The sequence below is a fragment of the Orycteropus afer genome, unplaced genomic scaffold (assembly GCF_000298275.1).
Source record: "Orycteropus afer afer isolate SDZICR_OR568_19922 unplaced genomic scaffold, OryAfe1.0 scaffold00007, whole genome shotgun sequence".
Taxonomy (NCBI): domain Eukaryota; kingdom Metazoa; phylum Chordata; class Mammalia; order Tubulidentata; family Orycteropodidae; genus Orycteropus; species Orycteropus afer.
This window is the reverse complement of record NW_006921594.1, coordinates 15,282,790-15,305,006: the sequence shown is the minus strand read 5'-3', so window position 1 is coordinate 15,305,006 and position 22,217 is coordinate 15,282,790. Positions and strand designations below refer to the sequence as shown.

The 22,217-nt window shown below is 40.7% G+C and overlaps 1 protein-coding gene across 1 annotated transcript in view; it reads right to left on the bottom strand.

The window, feature by feature from the left end:
* SRPK2 (SRSF protein kinase 2) overlaps positions 1-22,217 on the bottom strand; it is a 198,531-nt gene that overhangs the window by 39,544 nt on the left and 136,770 nt on the right. Inside the window, exons 7-10 of the mRNA XM_042781411.1 lie at positions 19,947-20,053; positions 4,218-4,383; positions 2,677-2,702; positions 272-518 (exon numbers count right to left, since the gene is read on the bottom strand). Of these exons, the coding sequence (XP_042637345.1) occupies positions 272-518; positions 2,677-2,702; positions 4,218-4,383; positions 19,947-20,053 (546 nt within the window). The remainder of the gene's footprint in view (positions 1-271; positions 519-2,676; positions 2,703-4,217; positions 4,384-19,946; positions 20,054-22,217) is intronic.

The following is a 22,217-nucleotide window of genomic DNA, read 5'->3' as shown; positions in this document are numbered from 1 at the left end:
TTATGGTCAGGTGAAAGGTTAATTACAAAACAATGGAAAGGCAATCATTAGTTGATAGACATGGTGTTTCTCAGACAATTTCACCGTTCAAGAACTCTTGTGAAATATTAACATATTTCTGGTATTCACTCTACGAACAATAAGGAGTTGGGGAGAATCATCCTGAGCGTCTGAGAAGAAGCACGAAGGCGAACAACCTATGTGGTGCCTCGTGGGTCCCTATGGCCAAGCCCCAGGGCCCTGTGCAGCCCTGGCTCCAGGTCTCACTGACCGTTGTCATTCTCAGTCTCGCCCTCGGCCGCCTCCTCTAAAGCAGCAGTTTTCAGCTTCCCCTCCGGGCGGTAATCATCATCCTGCTCATTGGAAGGTTCAGCTGAGGTGATGTTTTCTTCTATTATTTTCCTTTCGGCTTCTCGCTCCAGTTCTTCTATCTCCTGCAGGCGTTTTTCCAGTAGCTCAGCCTGCCTCTTCTGCTTCTTTTTCAGTTTTTTCTTCTTGTTTTTAGATATTTTTCCTATCTACAACATGTTAAAAAAATACCATAAGTCAGTTTACTTCTTTGTAAATAAAGCTCAGCACAAAAGCACATGTGCCAGGAGCAAATACCAACAAATCCATCTTTCAAGTCACAGTCGGTTTAAAATCACACACCCAGACATAAGCCCCACCTCACTGTGGAGGCCACGGTAAAAGCAGAAAAAAAAGAAATGAGGGCTGGCTAACATCCAGAACTGGTAAGGCCCTCAGTGGTACAGCGTAAATCCAGTAAGTCTACTTCATTTAAACTACCAAACGAATGGAATAGCTGCAATACTCTTGGCTTTAAATAAGAAGCACTTCTTACAAGGTTTATTTGCTGCCCACATACAAGTTAACAACATCCCCTCTCTTTATTGTCTTACCTAATGCCTGACAAAAAGGTGTATTTCACAGTTGGTCAACAGCACTGTGTGTCTGGGCCTCACACAATGAGCTGCTGTCAACAGCCATAACTACATAAACCGTAAGATGCGCACATGAAGCAAAGGAAAAGAAAGCCAGTTTCTGTCTGTCTCCAGTCACGCCCATCTGACTCAGAAGTACTGGCAATGGCAGTCTCCAGTCTTTCAGAGAATAAGTCATCAAAACAAGCTGCTCAAGCCAAGGCAGAACTATGGGACGAAGACTTGGCCCCCTCAGCACGTCAGGGGCTCCGTGATTATTACAGCTCCCCACTCATACTGGAGCATCCAACCAGCCTGGGGTGTCTGCAGCACTCTGAATTTCCTGATATATTCTTTTAATAGCTTAAAATACACATATTCTGTCCTCTATTGGCTGAGGTTCTATTGGATAGGACTGAATTCCAAGAGTCCTGTTTCATCTTATCAGACCTAGTATTTCAACTTGACCACAGAGTAGATAACACTCTTTCATTTTTAACTAATAGCTGGAGGGGAAAGGAATTAGATCAACAGCCTCAGAAAAACAAGTCACTGGAAAGCCAATCAGAAAAAATGAAAAATGGCTTGGGAATAATCACAGTCCAAACACTATCATCCTCCATTTCACCAGACTTGCCAGTAGCATTCCATAAAGAACTCGACACATGAAGATCGATCCTGGGCAGTGACATCACTGGGACTGGTGTCATCCAGTGCAGTGAGTCACGGTGCCACCCCCACTCCAATGGATCTCCTCCCAAACCATACAGAATCCTTAGTAATGGTTATGAGAAATGGTAATCAGAGAATAATGTGCTATGGTTGTAAACTGTTTGAATGTAGTATTATCTTAAACTATATGAAAACTAACAACAGATCATTTTGTAAAATCTTTCTACAGTGAATTACATCATCTTTAGTTACAACATTATTGGTAACTGAGCAGAAGCCTTTTACTTTTCTCCTTTTCCTTTAATTACTACTTCATTCTCAAAAAAGTTATTGCTATAGGTTCCAAATACTAATTATACTAACATTGTAGCTAAAATACCAGAAACTCTGACAAAAACTAAAACAGCAACTAGAAAAACACTGGCAGCAGCGAAAACCACCGTGTGAGCTTACAGCACGTGCTTTAAGTGCCTGCAGTACCACCTGATTCAAAGTGTCACTGTAACTGGGTAATAATGACAAGCTCTGATGGAGCATATTAGAAGGCTCAAAAGTAAATCGGCATAGTGCATTGGCACTGTACGTAATGATGCACAGTAAGCTAAGCTTACAGAAAATTTTTGTTGTTGTAAGTAACTACAGGGATATTTTAATAAAATGCAGTAATTTTTTGCTGAAACACTACAAAAATTTTATATAAACAGTCATTTTGGTGTCACCACCTCTGAAAGTGTCACTCAGTGCTATCTGCACCCCTAGAGTCACCAATGATCTTAGGACAACATTAACTATATTCCAAGTCTGCAGAAATCACTTCAACTGAGCCAAACAGTATGTGTTACACATTCAAGGTTGCACAGTATTCATATACACATCTCCTTTCTAAATTTATATACAATAGCGTATCTTCAGCAGATGAAGGAACAAAAATAATATCAAGCAATTCCCCCAAACAAGTCCTTAAATGAAAAACTGCTGCAGAAAGAAACTAACATTTTGATGCTACAATTTGGAAGGTTCAATAAGGAACAGTCCCTTCTGACATGAGGTGAATAATATAAGTACATGTGTAAGTACTTACAGGTTTTTGTTGTGGAGCTGTACTCACTAAAACAAAATAAAACAAAACAAAATGAATGTTTAGAAGAAAATACGTATATTTACTAGGTAAATTTAATACTAAAATGGAATAATTACTATCTTTCTATGGTTATCCAATTTTAAAAATTGTTAAATATCAGATCCTCTTAATGAGAGATCTAAAGAAAGTTCATCTCAGATGACTGACTCTTAAAAGGCAAAAATTGTTCATACTGAGTCATTTCTCTTACTTATCTGAAATTAAAATCATATCCACTCATTTAAAAAACAGTTAATCCCAAAGAACCAAATGATAATTTAAGAAAACAGAGAATAGTTCATAAACGTCAAGTCATTCACAAGATCTGTGAAACGACCAAATTTAGATTCTCAGTGGCGTCAAGTTGATTGACTCACAGTGATTCCTCCTTGGGTTTCCAAGGCGATATCACTACGGAAGTAGATTGCCCAATCTTCCTTCCAAGGAGTGGTTGGTGGGTTTGAACCACCAGCCTTCTGGTTAGCAAATGCCTCAGGCACTACATTGTATCTATATCACAATTAGATACAATAGATACATTGTGTCTATATCACAATTTATTTGGGAGGCTACACACAACTAAAGTAAATCAAACACTGCAACAAGTATTCTAGAAATCGTATGACCACCATTAAAAAGCTTCAAAGACTACACTACAGTTTCACCATTGAAATAACACCCTGGTGGTAGTGCAGGAGACGGGAGATCACACATCTCCCAAGAGTCCCAGTCAGTCACAGGGACTGCCACCCTTCAGTTGGAACACTTGGCTGACAACACACGAGGGCACAGATAACATGAAAAGAGGGTGAGGTCAGTTCCTCACTGCCACAGTTACATGTCATGAAAACCAGAAATAAAACTCAGTAAGTAGCTTTTATCTTCTTCCCCAAAGCCTAGTCTTTTGCACTAATTCCAAATCTACCAGTTAAACTTATATAGCATGTAACTGTACTAACTGGAGACATTTTAACAAAACTGAAGCTGGAAATAAAGTCTTATGATACTTGGCTACCTAAATCTTGTTATACACACACAAAAATGTTCAAATACAGATGAAGCAGCAGGTAGGAATTGAAGCAGAATTTTAAGGGAAGACAGAGTTAAGTAACTCAAACATTAAAATATAATTTAATTGGGGGCACATCCATCCTCAAAAGTTGTTGTCCGGTGCCATGAAGCACCTAACAATTTCAACTCACAGCAATCCTATGTCAACAAGCAGCAGCCTGCCTGTCCCACACCATCCCCTCACAGCTGGCTGCTATGTCTGAGCTCACTGTGGCAGCAACTTTGTCAATCCAGCTCACTGAGGGGGCTTCTTCTTTTTGCTGACCCTCTACTTTATCAAGCAGGATGCCCTTCCCAAAAGAGCTCCAGTTATTTTTATCAACCACCCTCTTACAAGTTTCTGATTTGCACATTTGACTCAATTGCCTTCAACATGCAGTTCTCGATAGCCCCAAACAGAGAGAAAGCAGCTGCTGGCTCAGCTCCCTCACCTGCAGACCCTGAAGGAGGAGGAGCACCTGCTTTCTGCCACTCGGTGGCCTCAGCAGCCATTCTTCTCACGTATGCATCATCCACACACATCAAGATGTTTTCCGGCTTTATGTCAGTATGAATGATCTTGCACTTACTGTGTAGATAATCTAAACCTTGAAGGACCTGTTCACAGTAAAATCGAGAGGACAAGAGCTATTAATACCTTTGTTACTTAACATTTATTTATTTGTAAAAAGATAATATAGTCACATGGCACAGAAGTCAAAAGATATAAAAGGGTACTTAGTAAAAATCGGAATCCAGCTCCCTTTCCCACAAGTAACCAAGGTGTATCATTTCACAGATAATTTAAGCTCTACGAAGCAAATGTATTGATTTATGTACATTTTTATAACAAATTTATTGATACAGTTCACACACCACACAATTCACTTTCTTAAATGTACAACTCAATGGGTTTGAGTGTATTCACAGAGGTGCAATCATCGTCACTACCTAATTTCAGTACATTTTCAGTGCCCCAAAAGGACACCCATCAGTAGTAATTTCTCATCTTCTCCCAAATCCTCTAGGCCTTAGTGACCTGTAATCTACTTTCTGTCTCTACAGATTGGATGATTCTGGACATTTTATATAAATAAAATCATACAATGTGGTCTTTTTTGATGGGCAGAATGCTTTCAAGGCCATTCATGTTGAAGCATGTGTCAGTACTACACATAAAATAATGCCAAATACTATCTCATTGTATACATATAATAATACTGCCAAATACTATCTCATTGTACACATACAATATTGTCAAATACTATCTCACTGTATGAACACCACAGTTTGTTTATCCATTCAATTGACAGACATTTGCGTGGTTTCCACTTTTTGGTTATTACGAACAATGTTGCTATACACATTCATATTCAAGTTTTTGTGTGGACACATATTTTCATTTCTCTTGGGATATATACTCAGGAATGGAACTGCTGGGTGATATGTTAACTATGGTTTTTTTTTTTTTTTTCCTTTATTTCTGATGCACTACCAGGTTCTTTTCCAAAGTGGCTATATCATTTTCTATTTCCATCAACAATTATGAGGGTTCCAATTTCTCCACATCCTTGCTAACAAGTCATCTTCATTTTTTATTTTAGTCACTCCAGGAAGGTTGGGCAACCTACTTTCCATAGTGATACTGCCTCGGAAACCCAAGGAGGGGTCGCTGAGTCAGATCTGACTTGCCGGCAGTGAGTGTGCTTTGGTTTCGTAGTGGGGTGAAGAGAGAGCTCCTTTTGGTTTTGATTTGTATTCCCCTGATGATTTATTACGTAGATAACATTTTTTAAGGATAGCATTTTGTTGTGTTTTTGGTGAAAGTTCACATAGCAAATTAGGTTCTCCTTTAATGATTACTATACAAATTGCTTATAATTTATACAATGTGTCAACATTCTCATTAATCTCATTCTGGATATTTCATTTCCATTAATCTAATTTCCCCGTCCCCTCAACCCTTCATCTTCGTTTTAGAGTAACTTTGACCATTTGGTCTCATATAGATGATTTTTCCAAGTTGTGCAGTACTCACTGCTAATTTATTTTATGAGCCAATCTGTTGTTTAGCTCAAAGGTGACCTGAGGAAGGGTATATGCACATACTTTTTAAATATTGCTTGAAAAATTAATTCATGTTAAATCAAAAGAAAATAGTCCAAATATCTAGACAACGTGCAGCAGTGGACAAACAGAAATGGCTGAACCGAAGTATTCATGTGCTTATAGCATCTTAAAAACACATGCTTACACAGCGCTAATGACATTGATGCAAGGCCAAGGCTCTTCTGGAATTTTTCATCATCAGATTGAAATTCTTTCGATTCTTTCCATTAACAAAAACAATTTAAAGACTATTATAAACCATGTTCCCATATATTAAAAACTCTTATGTTCAATGAATAGTAACATTTAACAAGCATCACCATTCATTTTAAGTCTTTAAGGCACCTTGTCCTCAACAGACTAGAAAGTGTGGAAAAGGCAAATGGAAATAAAGTAAGCTCATTCAACAATGGAAATTTCCCAGCAAAAACCCAATGCTTCTGTCTACTTTGAAAATCTGGCAAAACCACCTAAGAAGAGGACACAGCATTAGAAAGTGGAAGGAAACTGTGGTTTTAGAAGGAAGATTAAAACAGGAAGACTTATCTATCAAACAGGACCAAAATGCCCATTCTCATTTAAAATAATTTGCTTTAAGAAGTATTTTACATGCATCATTGAACAACATCAGTTGCGCCTATAATATGCCACATAGTACTCTAGCCATTTGATACATGGCAGAAACACAGTTCCTGTCTTCTGGTGCTTATCACTCTCACATCCTCACAGAGCTACCGTCTCGTGGCTGGGGGTGGGGGAGGTGAGGGTGGAGGAGGAGAGGAGGGATTGGCCAAAAAGAAATAAAGATGAGACATGAGTACAGAAAATATGATTTAATAGTACCTAGTAAGTACTGTAGGAGCTCTGGTAGCATAGTGTCTAAGGTGCTTGACTGCTAACCAGAAGGCTGGCGGTTCAAACCCACCAGCCACTCCTCTGAAGGAAGGTTGGGCAACCTACTTCCATAGTGATGCCGCCTCAGAAACCCAAGGAGGGGTCTCCACGAGTCGGGTCCGACTCGACGGCACATAACAATGACAACAGTAAGTACTGTAAAAACTAGGACTAGAGGAAGACAGACTTTAGGAAGAATATTTAATGTTTTAGATAATACTGCAATTAGAATGTGTTTAAATTATGTTTATAATGCCAAGGAACTAATAGAAAGATATATTTCCATAAAGAATAGAGTTATAAAGAGAACACAATCTGGTGGGCCTGTATATTATTCAATGGCATTCAAGGAACTTCCTTGAAAAAACTGAGTAGAGTTTTTCTATCTGGGCAACAAAAGAGATCCTGAGAAGTACAGAAATGACTGGACAAGCACACTGATGATTTCTGGCCTACAGTTAAAGAAATAGGATTCTTCTATCAGTGATTTTTCAAAAATTCTCAAGTTCAGAATTATCCCAATTGGAATTTCATTTCAATCATAAAATATTAACTTGAAGTAAAAATGTCAAGGTCTTTCCAAAAAGATTTTTGACCACCCTATTTTGTATGAGTTGTCCTCACCTTCCCACCTGAACACTTTCAGAGATCCAAGGCTGTTTTTCTGTGTGGAGGCCATACGGCACCCAACCATGTTAACATGAGTCCTGAGGGCAACAATGCATTCAGGAGAGCAAAATGTTTTCAGCACAAACTTAACCCTCCGGATTTTAAAAATAGTGATCATTATACTCAACTGTGCTAATTTTCCTTAAGAAACTCTTATAATATCTTATAATAACCAGTGAGAAAATTAATAAATTAACTAAGATAATGCAAATCATTAAAGGAAAGAAAACAGTCAAGAAGCACAGCATGACAGAGTGTTACAAGAATGAACCTGGGACTCAGACAAACCTCTCGTAAATTCTTATCCAATCATGTATTCACTGGGTCACTCCTAGGCAAGTTACTTAAGCTCGCTGAGCTTCTACTTTCATAAAGGAGGGAAACGTCTTACACAGAAATATGCAGGAAGTAGTTGAAATAATTTATGAAAAAACCACAGAAACAAGGTCTACCACACAGTAAGCTCAAAATAAATGATAGAGGTGAACTAAGTCAGAAGATCTGGATTGAAACTGACAAAATAACTTTGCGAAGTTGCTTATTAAACTCTTTCTGTTTTCTTATCTCTAATATGAGTAGTCTGTGACTAGATAACTTCTACAATACATCTAGCAATAAAACTGATTCTGTAACTTCTTTTAGTTCTGGACTACAAAAAAAAAATCAAGATTATTAGCTCTGGCTAAGAATAACGTTTTATTTTCAATAATAGCATTTTTGTTCTTAGCCAGTGAAATTTAAGGCAATAAAACACCCAGAATTAACCAACACAGATGAACAATCTTAAAATCATTTATGCATAACTATGATGATATAAAAAGTCAAAGAATCGAGCTTCATGCCAAAGAACAGTTGCTTTTGAAAATCTGAGAAAACAGAGTTAAAAAAAAAAACATCTTTACCGACTTTTCCCTCTGTTGACCTTGTCAGACAGCTTGTCTCTCTTGCCTAAGTACCATCCTTGGCCTCAGCAGCAGGAGGCAGCAGAGGCTGCAGGGAGCTACTGGCTGCCACCTGCCCGAGTCTACAGCTGCCTCGAAAGCCAAGTGCAACCTAACCACAGATGGGCCAGGGCAAGGGGTTTTAAGTAACCACTCAGAAGAGCCCATCACACATTTCAGGAGCAGATGCCAGTGTTCTCCAAGTGAAATCAAACTTAGATTTCAGCAGCAGTGTGAACATGAAGGCAGAATCCAGCTCTGGTTAACAAACTAACTAACCATGGTTTGAAGTCCCCGGCTGTTGTGAGCAGTTAATGTGCTCAGCTGCTAGCTAAATTAGAGTCCACCTAGCTAAGTTAGAGTCCACAAGGAGGTGCCTTGGAAGAATGGCCTGGCAATCTACTTCAGAAAAACCAATCATTAAAAATCGTGGGGAGCCCAATTCTACTCTCACACAAAAGGGATTGTCAGGAGTCAGAATAGACTCAACAACTGTTTTACTGGTTTCCTTATATCTCAGAGCATATCCCTTACCTTCCCTGAACCTCTAATTAATCTATTCAATATGGGCTTGGTGGTCAAAATGACCTCTGAGGTTTCTATCTATAGACCTATGACCCATACAGATACCACCATTACTGATGTTAACGACATGAACCTGCTCCTCTCCACCATGCCTGGTCGCAATAGCTCCTATAATCTTGCAGACAGAAGGAGACATAAGTCAGGAGTATGCCGATATGTCTGGAAGGCTTTCTCCCTGACCCTGCTTGTAGCCCACAGGGCTAAGCTTCCCTATAAATTCCAAACTGCAAAGAAAAACAGAATTATGTTCTAACTCTAGTCCTATGTGGGGATTTCTTCCTCCCACACATGAACAAAGGACAGGGAGATGAGGTTTTTGCCTGCCTCGTATTTTGGGGGTAACACCTCACTAATGAGACACCAAGAAAGCACCAAGCCAGCAGCCAGATGGGCTGGCAGAGGAGAGGAGGCTGGCCTGCGCAGGAATCCTTAATTTAGACATTAATTCCTGGTGGGCGTGGAGGAAAGCACTAGGAGGGCTCTGCCCAAGCCGAGGCAGAAGGATTTCCTACCAGAAAGCTCACGCTCCCACTGGATTCTCCTCCTACTAAAACAGGCATGTGGTGAATACTGTAAAATGCCTCTGAAAACCATGATGTAAACTAATCGGGAAGGACGGGAGTACCTGTTAGAATAACAGAGCCTGAGAACAAGATACACGCCCAGCTGAAAACGTCAGTGCGCAGTGTCCACGTTGTCCTGCAATACGCCTCAGGTTCTTGTTCTTTCTAACTCTCACTAGCCAGTGAGAATTAATGAGAAAACACAGCAGCTCTTCTGAATGTAGCCAGGAAGAAAGATAAAGCCATTGTGCCTAGCACAACTGGCAGTGAATAACTGAGTTGGAAAATTTTGTCATACAAGAACCATTTCACCGTATTTCTGAGCTGAAGACCCAACTTTCTGAGGAGGATAATTCCAAGTAAGCACAGAATCATGTCCTCCCAGGATGAACAAATTCAATAATATAAAAATGTTTATTAATCTTCTGGTCTAAGTATTGAACATAATGGCTTGATTATAATGAATTCACTGATAACAGGATCACTGAAAAAATTAAAATGGTAAACAAACACTAAGTGTAGAACAAAATCACTCACTGACAACAGGGGAGTCAACCTGCCAGGGCATCTCCACGCCTTGGTACGCCCCTAGGATCTGCCGTCCAAAGAGCATGGGTTTGGAAAGGCACTGAGGCTAAAGATCCCAGTCACAAACACAGCAGCATATACTACGAATTACCTTTTCATTTATAAAATCTAATGCTTTTTCTCAAGAGTCTGACTGCCAGCTCTACTATTATGGCACAGGAAAAGCACTTACCACAAACACAGGCATGAATGCACACATTTCACAAAGATTTGCTAGAATTTAAAATGCTCCCAAATCTTTCCATGCGACATTTCACACTACACCCTGCAGTTAAGTGCATGGATTCTGGGGTTAGATCACCTGGATTCAAATCCTGGATCCACCTCAGTAGCTGTGTGGTCCTGGACAAGTTTTCATCCTCTCTGTGCTACACCTCTAAAGACTGGGGATGACAACACCCATGGGTTCATGGGGTGGTGGAAAGAACTAGGGAGCCTAACACACATAAGGCACTAACACAGTGAGTGTCTGGGAGTAGTAAGTGTTGGTACAATAATGGTAACAGAAGAATGATAGCATAATTTAAAATGCAGGGGCTTTCAACTTTAGCTGCTGGTTTTTGAGAAAGGGCAATGAACTAAACTATAAAGTTTTAAAAAGTAAAATGCCAGATACCCTTTCAATTACACAACAAAGTCAAACTACTTTTAAAGAGTCATTGCTAACTGCCATCAAGTGATTAGGACTCACGGCGACCCCATGTGTGCAGAGTAAAAATGCCCATGGAGTTTTCAAGGCTATGACTTCGGATCACCAGGCTTGTCTTCAAAGGTACCCACCAACCTACTGGCCAGCAGTCTAGCACTTAACCGTTTTTGCACCAAAAAAAAAAAAAAAGGTCTCACTGCCATCAGGTTAATTCCAACTCACAGTGACCCTACAGGACAGCGTAGAACTACCTCATCAGAGTGTTTCAAGACTAAACCTTTATGGAAGCAGATTGCCTCACCTTTCTCCTGTGAAGCGGCTGGTAGGTCTGAACAACTTAGCTTTCCATTAGCAGCCACAAACTTTAACCATTGCAACATCAGAGCTATTAAACTATCATCACCTGAGGTATCTTTATACACGTACCCTAAAAAAACACCACCCAAACATGCTTTTTCTTTTTTCAGTTTTAGAAATGAAAGTTGAACAAAAAATAGACCTCAATGAAGTTGATTTGAAAAGTAAAAAGAAATTGAAGCTGGGAGGAGGGGGCAAGACTACATGCTTGAGGGCAGAGCAATAGGTGTGGAGAGCATGTGGGGCTGGCTATGTACCACTTCCTCACAGCCATCCCCAGAAGGCCCCAGGAAGGCCCGTCTCTGACCCAGGACAAAGTCACACAGCTAAATGAGGACAACAAGAACTGATGTAAGGGAATCAGCATATTGGAAGCCCTGTGAAAACAACTCATTCCATGTATTACCACTGGATTATAAGCAAGTTCTAACATTTATCTATGAGCCCTTCAAATCATGGTAAGGTCAGCCACACTATAAGGAGCACACAGAGTACACATTTCTTTTTCCACTTAAGGAAAGAAAACTCAAAGTATTCTCAACTGCCTAATAAAGGTATCGGTCACTTAATGTCTGTGGATTTGGCCAAAGTCTACCTACATACACGACCATGGTCCCATAAGGTTTTTATTTTTTAAGGGAAAGCAGTTCTCCTTTGGTTTATTATTTTCCCCTAATGGTTTTAAAAGGAGCTGGGGAGGCATACAGGGTAAGACAATTTGGCTGCTAACCTGAAGGTCAACAGTTCAAACCCACCAGCTGCACCACGGAAGGAAGATGAGGCAATCAACTTCAGTAAAGATTAACGGCCTTGGAAACCCAATGGGGGTCACTATGAGTTGGAATCGACTGGATGGCAGTGGGTCTTAAGGCCCAAACCTCCAAGGTGAAGGTGCAATGGGGCTCCAGAGCACACCCCAATCTCCACAGCAGACTCCTCTTCCCTCCTACAGGCTTCATTCACCTGCCCCGCAGCGTGCAGCCCTTCCTTCTGGTGCAGGGTGGTGCTTGGCTTGCCAGGGCTCCTCTGCTCCTGCTGCAGACGCTGGTGGAGCCAGCTGGGGCCAAGCTCCCATAAGCTCCTGGTTCTGGGTGGCGACTGCACACCACCAGGCAGCAGCTGCACCAAAAGAGCAGTTGCACCAAGAGGGTGGCAGCAGCTAAGGCCCCCACTGCCAGTCACGCTCCCAGTGTGAGGATGAAGATTCCTGCTTGGTTAGGCCAGACCCCATTTTGTTAGCATCAGATTCCATCCTGACTTTCCTCTAAATGATAACCACCAGTTGTGGCTGCAGCCTGTAAGATGTGACCACTTAGAATAGTAGACACAGATGAGCCTTGTGATCTGCCACTTGGATTCTGACTCGTGCTATCTCCAAGAAGGAAGAAGACTAGTCACACGGGGTGTGCCAGGAATTTACAGAAGATATCCTCGACTCATCACCTATTGTTCTGATTTTGAAGAAATGTTCATTACTTTGCTTACATGCTATAAACCACTCCTTTGCTAAGAACCCCTCTTTGAAAACACTCAACAGAGTGGATGACTTTGGAGTCATTCAGACCCGGTCTATCTCTTGGTGCACCTCCTAATTAAACTGTCTTCTTGAACTCTGGTGTGGACTACCGGCTGTGTTGTGCCAGGACACAAACTCCAGCATTTTTTGAGTTACACTGGCACCCTGCAGCCACCTCTCTGCTACTCCCTCTCCCCAAGACAAAGCCAAAGTCCCAATCCAGCTGCCAGTGCAGCCACCACCTGCACTGGCTGCACATCTGGCACAGTCGACAGCCTCTGTATCTAGTAGTTATAGCTCTTGGGTTTTGTGGGCTCCCGAAGGTTTCAATATAATAGGTTTTAAGGGGACTTAAGTACAGATTACATGGGGACTGCCTGTATATAATAACATGGTGTTCACACAACATCCAAACTGCATAATGCCCTATTTCATAGAATATATCATGAACGTTAAGCAACGTATAGCTGCATATACAAGAAGATACAAATGGACAGGTAACTCACAATACATCATCCTTAACTCCACAGTGGTCACAGCGGAGCTGAGGAGACACAATGGTTGGTTTGTGCTAGTTTCTCTGCTGGATGCTTTGTAAGTAGCCCCTCACTGTCAATTTCCACAAACAAATTAGGCATTATCATCACTGTTTTACAAATGAGGAAACAGGCTCTCTGAGGTCTGTCCTGATCAGAGTTAAAAAGTTGTAAATGTCAAAGCTAGAAATTGAAATTAAATCTGTCACTAAACCACGTACTCTTACACATTCTCCTATTCCAAGAGTTTCCAGCTAGAGGCTCTTCTGTCCCATAGGTGACATTAGACAGAGTTAGGAGGTATTTTTAGTTGTCACAGATAGGGAAGGGGAGTGTTACTGGCATCTAGTGGGGAGAGTCCAGGGATGTAACTGAACATCCTACATGGCAGAGTAGTCCTTCGCAACAATGACTTATCTGGTCCAAATGCCATTAGTGACAGGGTTGAGCTGAACCCAAGGTTTCTAAGGGGAAACAGCAACTGGCAGCAGATGGGAGAAAACCTTAAACAGGATCATGATTAACTTTTATTGGACACAGGCCCAGAACAATTCTAAATATAGTCTGCTTGGCAAAATGGAATACACATGAGCTCTGAAGCCAGCTTACCTGAGGCTGAACTCCTGTTACATAGCTTACTAGTTTAAATTACTTCCTGAATAGGGGCAAGTTACTTAACCTCTCTATTCTCATGTAAACTCAGGAAAATAATAAAACCTTTATCATAAGGCTGTTGTGAGTAGTCAATGAATTAAAATATGGAAAGTACTTAAAATTGTGTCCAGCACATAAATAAGTATTGAGTAAGTATTTGCTAGTAGTAATAGAGGAGCTCTGGTAGCATAGTGCCTAAGGCACTTGACTGCTAACCAGAAGGCTGGTGGTTCAAACCCACCAGCCACTCCTCGGAAGGAAGGCTGGGCAATCTACTTCCATAGTGATATAGCCTCAGAAACCCAAGGAGGGGTCTCTATGAGTTGGGTCTGACTCAACAGCACATAACAACAACAACAACAGTATTAATAGTAGTTTCTTTTTACATCTTCACAATAATCTACTGAGGAGGGTACCACTATTATTCCCATTTGATGATGAAACTGTAGGTTAAAGAGTTTAAGTAACTTGGCCAAAGTTCTTTAGCTAAAGTGGGGTACATGTGATTTAGAAACCCAAACTCTTAACTGGAGCTCTGGTAGCGTAGTGCCTAATGCATTTGACATTTGACTGCTAACAAGAAGGCTGGCGGTTCAAACCCACCAGCCACCTCGGAAGGAAGATTGGGCAATCTACTTCCACAGTGATACTGCCTTGGAAACCCAAGGAGGGGTCACTATGAATTGGGTCCAACTCAATGGCACATAACAACAACAACAAGCTCTTAACCACTCTGAGCTCCAGTGAATTGCTTGGTATGGCCCTTCTAGCCATGGGCTTTGTGTCTCCCACCAGATGGCTGGGCGGGACTACAAATGGGAGGTGGTTGTGGACCACCAAGGGGACTGGACAACTTGTTGGGAATCTAAATAAGGTACATAGATGGCACCCTTGTGGGGTGGGACCATGCACGTAAAGTATACGGATGGAACTCTAATGTGAGGATTGGTCAGTTTTGTCATCCCACTAGGCTTTAAATGAGCCATCCCAGAGGTGGCAAGCAGGGACCTGACCACCACCACCAAGAAGCGATGGGAGCAGAACACATCTTTTAAACCTAGGGCCCTGTGCTGGGAACCACCTAAGATCCAGAAGACAAAGAGCTGTAACACCAGACAAACAGCAAGTGGCAGCAAAGAAAACGTGGCAGCAGAGGTGGCAGAACCAGAAGCCTGGCAGAAGAGAGCAGGGTGGGCTCCAGACCTACGGAGAAAGTTGAGCATCTGCAGGCAAGAGGCTTGCTGGCCAGGTGGGGTGCCTCTGGGCACTTACTGTTGTTGTTTGTTGTTGTTGTTGTTGTTATGTGCTGTTGAGTCGGACCTCACTCATAGCGACCCCTTCCTGGGTTTCCGAGGCAGTATCACTATGGAAGTAGATGGCCCCATCTTCCTTCCGAGGAGTGGCTGGTGGGTTTGAACCACCAGCCTTCTCGTTAGCAGTCAAGCGCCTTAGGCACTACGCTACCAGAGCTCTTGGGCACTTACTAGCAGAGCTGAAACACTTGCTCCAGAGGGGCAGAGGCCAAGGGTCACAGAGAGGCATGCCTGCAGCATGGCTGAGAAGAGGCTATCAACAGAACTGTATACGGAGTCATTCCCAATCCTGAATTGTAACCTGCTACTTTCCTAATAGGAGCTCTGGTAGCATAGTGCCTAAGGCACTTGACTACTAACCAGAAGGCTGGTGGTTCAAACCCACCAGCCACTCCTCGGAAGGAAGGTTGGGCAATCTTACTTCCATAGTGACACTGCCTCGGAAACCCAAGGAGGGGTCGCTATGAGTCAGGGCTGACTCGACGGCAAATAACAACAACAACTTTCCTAATAAACCCCACACTCCTCAGGACTGTCTGTGAGTTGTGTGTGGCCATTGCAAGGAGTTATTTTATCCAGCAGAGAAGTAGAGACTACCAGGGGAGGGACAGTTGGTATCAGAATTGGTAAAAAGGTTGAAGGGTGGGGGCAGGTCTGACTTCCGCCTCACAGGAATCATTCATGAGCTGTTGATCTTGATTTTCCTTTCCTCCTGTGAAGTTAGAGGAGGTCAGACACTCCCACCACACCACTGTTACACACTCTTTATACTACTTCATAGTGCCAAGAACTTTAAGCGTCAGGCAACATGCAATGAGAAGTCACTAACCATTCTAAAAGGGGAATATGAACTATTAAAGCAAAGTTTTACTTCGGAAAGCAACTGGCAATGGAAAGAAGACTAAACTGGAATAGGATGGGCTGGAAGAGGCTGAGTAGGCATAAGCTTGTGAAAAGCTGGAGGTGATGAGTCCCTGAGATGAGGATGACGATGCTGGAAATGGAAAGAACAGCATGGATTAAAGACTTGGTACAGGAGAGACCAGAGGTTGGGTGACTAGTGAAACATGGCAAGTGACAGGGCCACAAACATGACAGAAACATGATTCTTCTAAGCAGAAGGGGGCAGTATAATAAAGAACGTTAGGGAAGTCAGCCTACCCTGTCCTGTTCTGGGAAATGACCTAACTGTGTAGGCTCATTAATAAAGGACTTTCCTGTACTACCTCAAAGTCCTAAATACTAAACCTGTAGGCTGAGTCAAAGGGAGGGAAGGGAAATTCAGGTATTAACCGGGATATGCAACTTCTAAAACATTGAAAGTTCTAAAGTTAGGGAAAAATCCAAATTCCATATTAATATCTTTCTTACATAAAAACAAAGATTGGCAATCAACCACGAGGCATCAAAGAAGTAGCATTCACATAGAGGGAAAGCTGGACAGACAGGAATGCACAGACGGGCACAGGGAAGGGGTGGTCACAGGCAGGAGTGGGGAGGAGAGTTTTTTATGGTTGGAGATTGTCAACGGGGCTGTAAAATCAAATGTGCATGAACTGTTGAATGTAAAACAAATCTGCTTTGTAAATTTGCACCCAGAGCACAAAAAACAAAACAAAAACCACAAAGATTGGTTCGTATTTTAAAAAACAAAAACAAAAAACCCAACAACACCCAAAAGCTTCTCAATATTGCATACAATAACTAAATGCAGATCATACATATAACATAACCAAAATTTCACCTCAAAACGATTTTGGGTCAATAAAACCTATGAAGTTAGCTTTTTCTCAATCTCGAAAGGACAGGGTACATGGATTATGGCAAGGATAACACATCCATTAAACTATTTGCTCATTCAGCAAATATGTACTACGGTTCCATTAAACACTAAGAGTTTCATCTTAGTGCCTAAGGCATCTGACTACTAACCAGAAGGCTGGCGGTTCAAACCAACCAGCCACTCCTTGGGAGGAAGACTGGGTAATCTACTTCCATAGTGACACCACCTCGGAAACCCAAGGAGGGGTCGCTATGAGTTGGAATCGCCTCGACGGCATGAGTTTCCCTTAGTTACTTGCTCAGAAAGATTAGACGTTGTTTTCTCCCTTTGGAATATAAAATAAATATAGATGGCTCATCTGCTAACTCACTTTCCTAAACTGCCACCCCTCTATGGCAGGAGCAGCCATCTCTGAAGTGTAGGTTCCAGGGAGTGAAATACATATGAGCTGGTATTTTTGAAATTTACTTTTTGTTAAATTATGTAAATCCTTTGGTATTTCCCAGATTTATCAGAGATAGTTAAGAGATTTATTCCAAGTTTAAATTTTTTTTTTTTTTAAGAGTTTAGAGTTGCCATTAATAGCTACAAATACTGAAGGTCATTTGGGAACAGAGTAACTCCAATAAACATACTAACTTTCTCCCTACCATATCTTCTATAGTAAAGAAAAAAATACTGTTTTTTCATTTGAGATCATAGGCTATGTTGTAAAAATGAAAAAGCTACTATTTAAACCTAAACGTGAAAGAGATACATTATTAAACAAAAGCCTGTCTCAGCTAGTCATAAATATAGTCATGTGTTGGTTAACATCCACAACACATCCCGTGAAAAAGGATGTAATGTGAATTGGATGTTGTGGGAACACCATACAGTAGTCTAGTCCTGCTTTTTCTATTAAGTATCTTAAATAAGCTGTTCATCAATGTGCTGAGAGAGATTCACTTCTGCGTTTGGTCCTCAACCCACGTGATTAGCAATTTCTCCATATCTGATATAAGTAAGTCCCTCTTACATTTTAGTTAGGCTTATAGCTTTCAGCAGAGTTAATTCTTTAAAAGCTTGAATTTTTTCTGCTTTTGAGGACTGTAATGATTGCTGACTGCAATATGCCTAAATCGTAATCAGTAGAGCAGCATTCACTGATTTTCCATATTCATGTTGTTTAATAACCTTTTTTGTCTGTTTGTTTAATAACCTTTTGTTTTACTTCCAAATTGATTTCTCCTTTGTCACTTGCAGCTGCTATCACTTGCAACTTGTTTTGCTGCAACTGGGAGCCATGATGCACTTCACAGTTATATTTCCAAAAAGAAAATTAAACAGAGATAACACTACAACATTCAAAAGACACGTGATACACGAGATTGGATGCTGCTGCCTACAAGTTAAAGCCTACAAGTTTACCATATGCTATTATACGGTAAATGTTTTAGATAGGGAGTACAGTACAGTACATACAAAAGCCAGTAAACGTAGTAATTTATTATGACTACCAAGACATTTGTATTATATATGTTGTTTATGCATTATACCATTATATAATCACTCTGTATACAAAAGACATGAGCTATGCACGTTGCATGTGGGAAGCTGTTATGTTCACTACATTCTGTTCTCTGATTGGGATTTTTAAATTCTATTATAACTGTATGGGACCACAGACATATATGCACTTGGACATTGCTGAATGAACATTATATGGCACATGACTGTATATCTATACTAAGCATATTTTCATAGCTAACATACTACCATGTATGAGAAGTATATGTTGTTGTGGTTGTTATATGCTGTCAAGTTGGACCCGAGTCATAGTGACCCCTCCTTGGGTTTCTGAGGCGGTATCACTACAGAAGTAGACTGCCCAACCTTCTTTCCGAAGAGTGGCTGGTGGGTTTGAACTGTCAGCCTTCTGGTTAGCAGTCAAGTGCCTTAGACACTACATCACCAGAGATGTGAGTCAATTCAGGAGCCCTTCGGTCTCCAGCCCTACTTCTCAACAGACATCTATAAAACTAGAAGACAAGCAGCCAATTTCCAATATAAAGGAACAACAATAAATGAGGAGATGAACACAACCTGCCTAAACAAAGTCGATTTCAAAAGCAAAGCCTAGCACTGCTTCTATGACATACATTTAGACTCAAAATTTCTTTCCCTACTTAAACCTATTTAAGAGTTCTGAACCATTTTCAAGCCTGAACCTTGGCAGGTTTACCTCAAGCTCAGCACCGGGAGCAGGGCCAGGGGAGGGACCCCAAACCACCTAGTCTTTTCAAGAAAACCAAGCAACCTCTTTGATATGTCACCCACCCTGTCGCATTATCCACAGTAATTATTTATTATGTCACAATAGGTAATCTACAGTAAGTCCTATCTTCAACTTCCATAGTTTAGGCTATAGACAACACGTGGAATACAGACTAGTACATACAACGCCGAAAACTGAATCCAGTAAACACTCCTAACTGAAAGGAGATTTTCCACATATGTGTATTACAGTAATTTGCTGGCGTATCACTGCTGAGCCAGTTCCTAGCTGGGAGTTTTCTTCTGCCAAGGCAACTGAACAAACTACAAACCTGATACAATACTTCCTATATCACCTGAACAATTCTTAGGTCATCTTTGATTTACCCTCCATGCCAGGATAGTTAGAAATAATAAATAAACACAATAAATTACCTATTTCTTATGAATTATTTCCTAAGGAACTAAGCAGTGTTATTTTGCAAGATTAATACTGACCAAATAATTTCTGATTATACAATATCATGTAACAAAGATCAATATACCAAAAGAAAGGCATATCTGGCATTTATGTTTTACACCCTTGAGAACCCAGAATGGTGTATCATTAAATCAATACAGAATTAATTTAATAGAGATCAAAATGTTACACAATGATTGAAACAAACAAACAAAAAATCTACAGGAATTCATGTTGAAAGGATAGCCAGGTAAGTGGGGGGGGGGGGGGGCAGAGGGGTTGGGAGGGTTCACCCTCCTGAGCCTCACCTGACGAATGATACTCTTTACACAACGCACGGGGAGACCTTGGTAGTTGGACTTGATGATCCATTTGAGGAGATGATGACCAAGCACTTCGAAAACCATGCAGACATCTGGGACAGGGTTAAGGGTCCATTTACAGTAGTGAGGCAGTTGTTGAAAGCAGCATCATTTTGTGAACTTGCAAAAAAATATTTTCTTAATAAACTACAGCACCAACAGTATCAAGAATACTAAATAGTCATTTGCCATGTCTCATGGAAATAAAAACAACTAACATTTACTAAGTGTTTGTTTCATATTTTTTAATGTGTACTCCTACCAAACATAGGAAATAATGTAATTATCCCCACTGTAGAAATGAGGGTAAAGTTCATCAAGTTTAAGGAGTTCATTCCAAAGGTGACAGAGCCATGACGCAATTCCATGCTCATCCGTGCTTATACCCATTTCAGCACACTCTGCTCTGATAATCAGTCTTAATGAAAATGAGCAAGACTGAAACAGGAATTGGTGAGGAAAAAGTCCCGATGTCGTAAGTGACTGACTCTGCCTGAATGTCTATGTGATTTAAGAAAAAAACAAAAACTCATTGCCAAATGAGTCAAAGCGACCCCTCCTTGGGTTTCTGAGGCGGTATCACTACGAAGTAGATTGCTCAATCTTCCTTCTGAGGAGTGGCTGGTGGGTTTGAACCGCCAGCCTTCTGGTTAGCAGTCAACTGCCTTAGGCACTACACTGTGATAGGTCATTTAAAACACATTATAAAATAGAAATTTACCAAGACCTTTTTAAACTTTTTAGTATTTCAGGCAGATTTTAAGAAGGTATGATTTTAAGAGATGGCATTAAGACCAAGCTATAATAATGAAATTGCAAGTATCTGGATATTTTTTAAATAGAAATTTGATCTTCTAGAACTCAGAATCACCAAAGTTCATCATAAAAATACATGCATCTCATCCATATGTGAAGATTTCAATTGGCTCTAAAACTCTCTTAGAACATTCTGTTCATCCTTGGGAGCTTACATCATGAACTTTGGCATCAAAGAAGGTCAGTCAACTGAGTATTTTTATAACAATAACTATATATACCCCATCACCAAAATAACTATTGCTTTAAATTGTCTCAATAAAAATAACAAAAATGTTTCTATATTGTTGAAGAACTTATGCAGTACAGATTTATGCACAGATAATTTAAAGGTTTCTTAACAAAACATAACCTAAGTCTTCTCAAAGCACTGACAAATCTGGACTATGACAGCATTTCATTTGACAGTAAAAATAACTATTAGGACTGTATTTTTAAAATTGGTATATATATTAAAAAAAACACAAAACTCTCCATTTTTCCTACGAATCAGATAGTTTTCCCAAAGAAACTGTCCCTGCTCCTACACAAATAGGCTCACCGAGGCAGAGGCGGGCCAGCTCCATCATCTGTCTATCAAGAGGGAATGATGCAATCTCCTACAGGAATATAAAAACCGCCACAAACATACAAGGTGTGAGACGAATGCTTCTCCCTAAGGGATCATGACCTAGTAAATCATTCTAGGGATGAAGCTGGGAGAAGACCTTGTCCTTTAGATACTGGAGCTCGAGAAGGTCAAATATCAAAATGTGGGATCTGCTCCAACCATGATCTAAAGGCAAGAACAAAGACAAAAAGAAACCAGGAAAGCCTGGCTCTTCACACACTTCTGGCAGTCACTGGTCACATGGCTCTGAATAAACAGTCCAATATTCCAAAACCTTGGAAAATGAACATACAACCTAACCTATGCACATAAAGGATACCTCAGAGAAAATACAGAAAGAACATTCAGGAAACTAAAGGCACTATCTTTCCCCTCCCCTTGTGCCCTGAACTGAGCTATAATAGTCTTGGGCTATTTTGCTCTGTCATATCCCCTCTAGAGATGCCCTTTAGCAATGCCCCAGGCAGGAGATAAGGATGAAACAAGGTGCTTTCTACAACCCCCAATCACCTCCTCCTGAAATCCCCAAAAACTAACAAGCAACTGAGCAACTTAAAAGCAGCCTGGTTGACCCAAACGATTCAATCAAAAAACTACTGGAACTAATTGAGAGATTTAGCAACTCGCAGGACATAAGATCAACATCCAAAAATCAGTTGGATTCCTCTACACCAGCAAAGAGATTGCTGAAAAACAAATAAGGAAATCAATACCGTTCTCAATAGCTACCAAAAAAATAAAATACTTGGGAATAAATCTTACCAGAGACACAAAAGACCTCTACAAAGAAA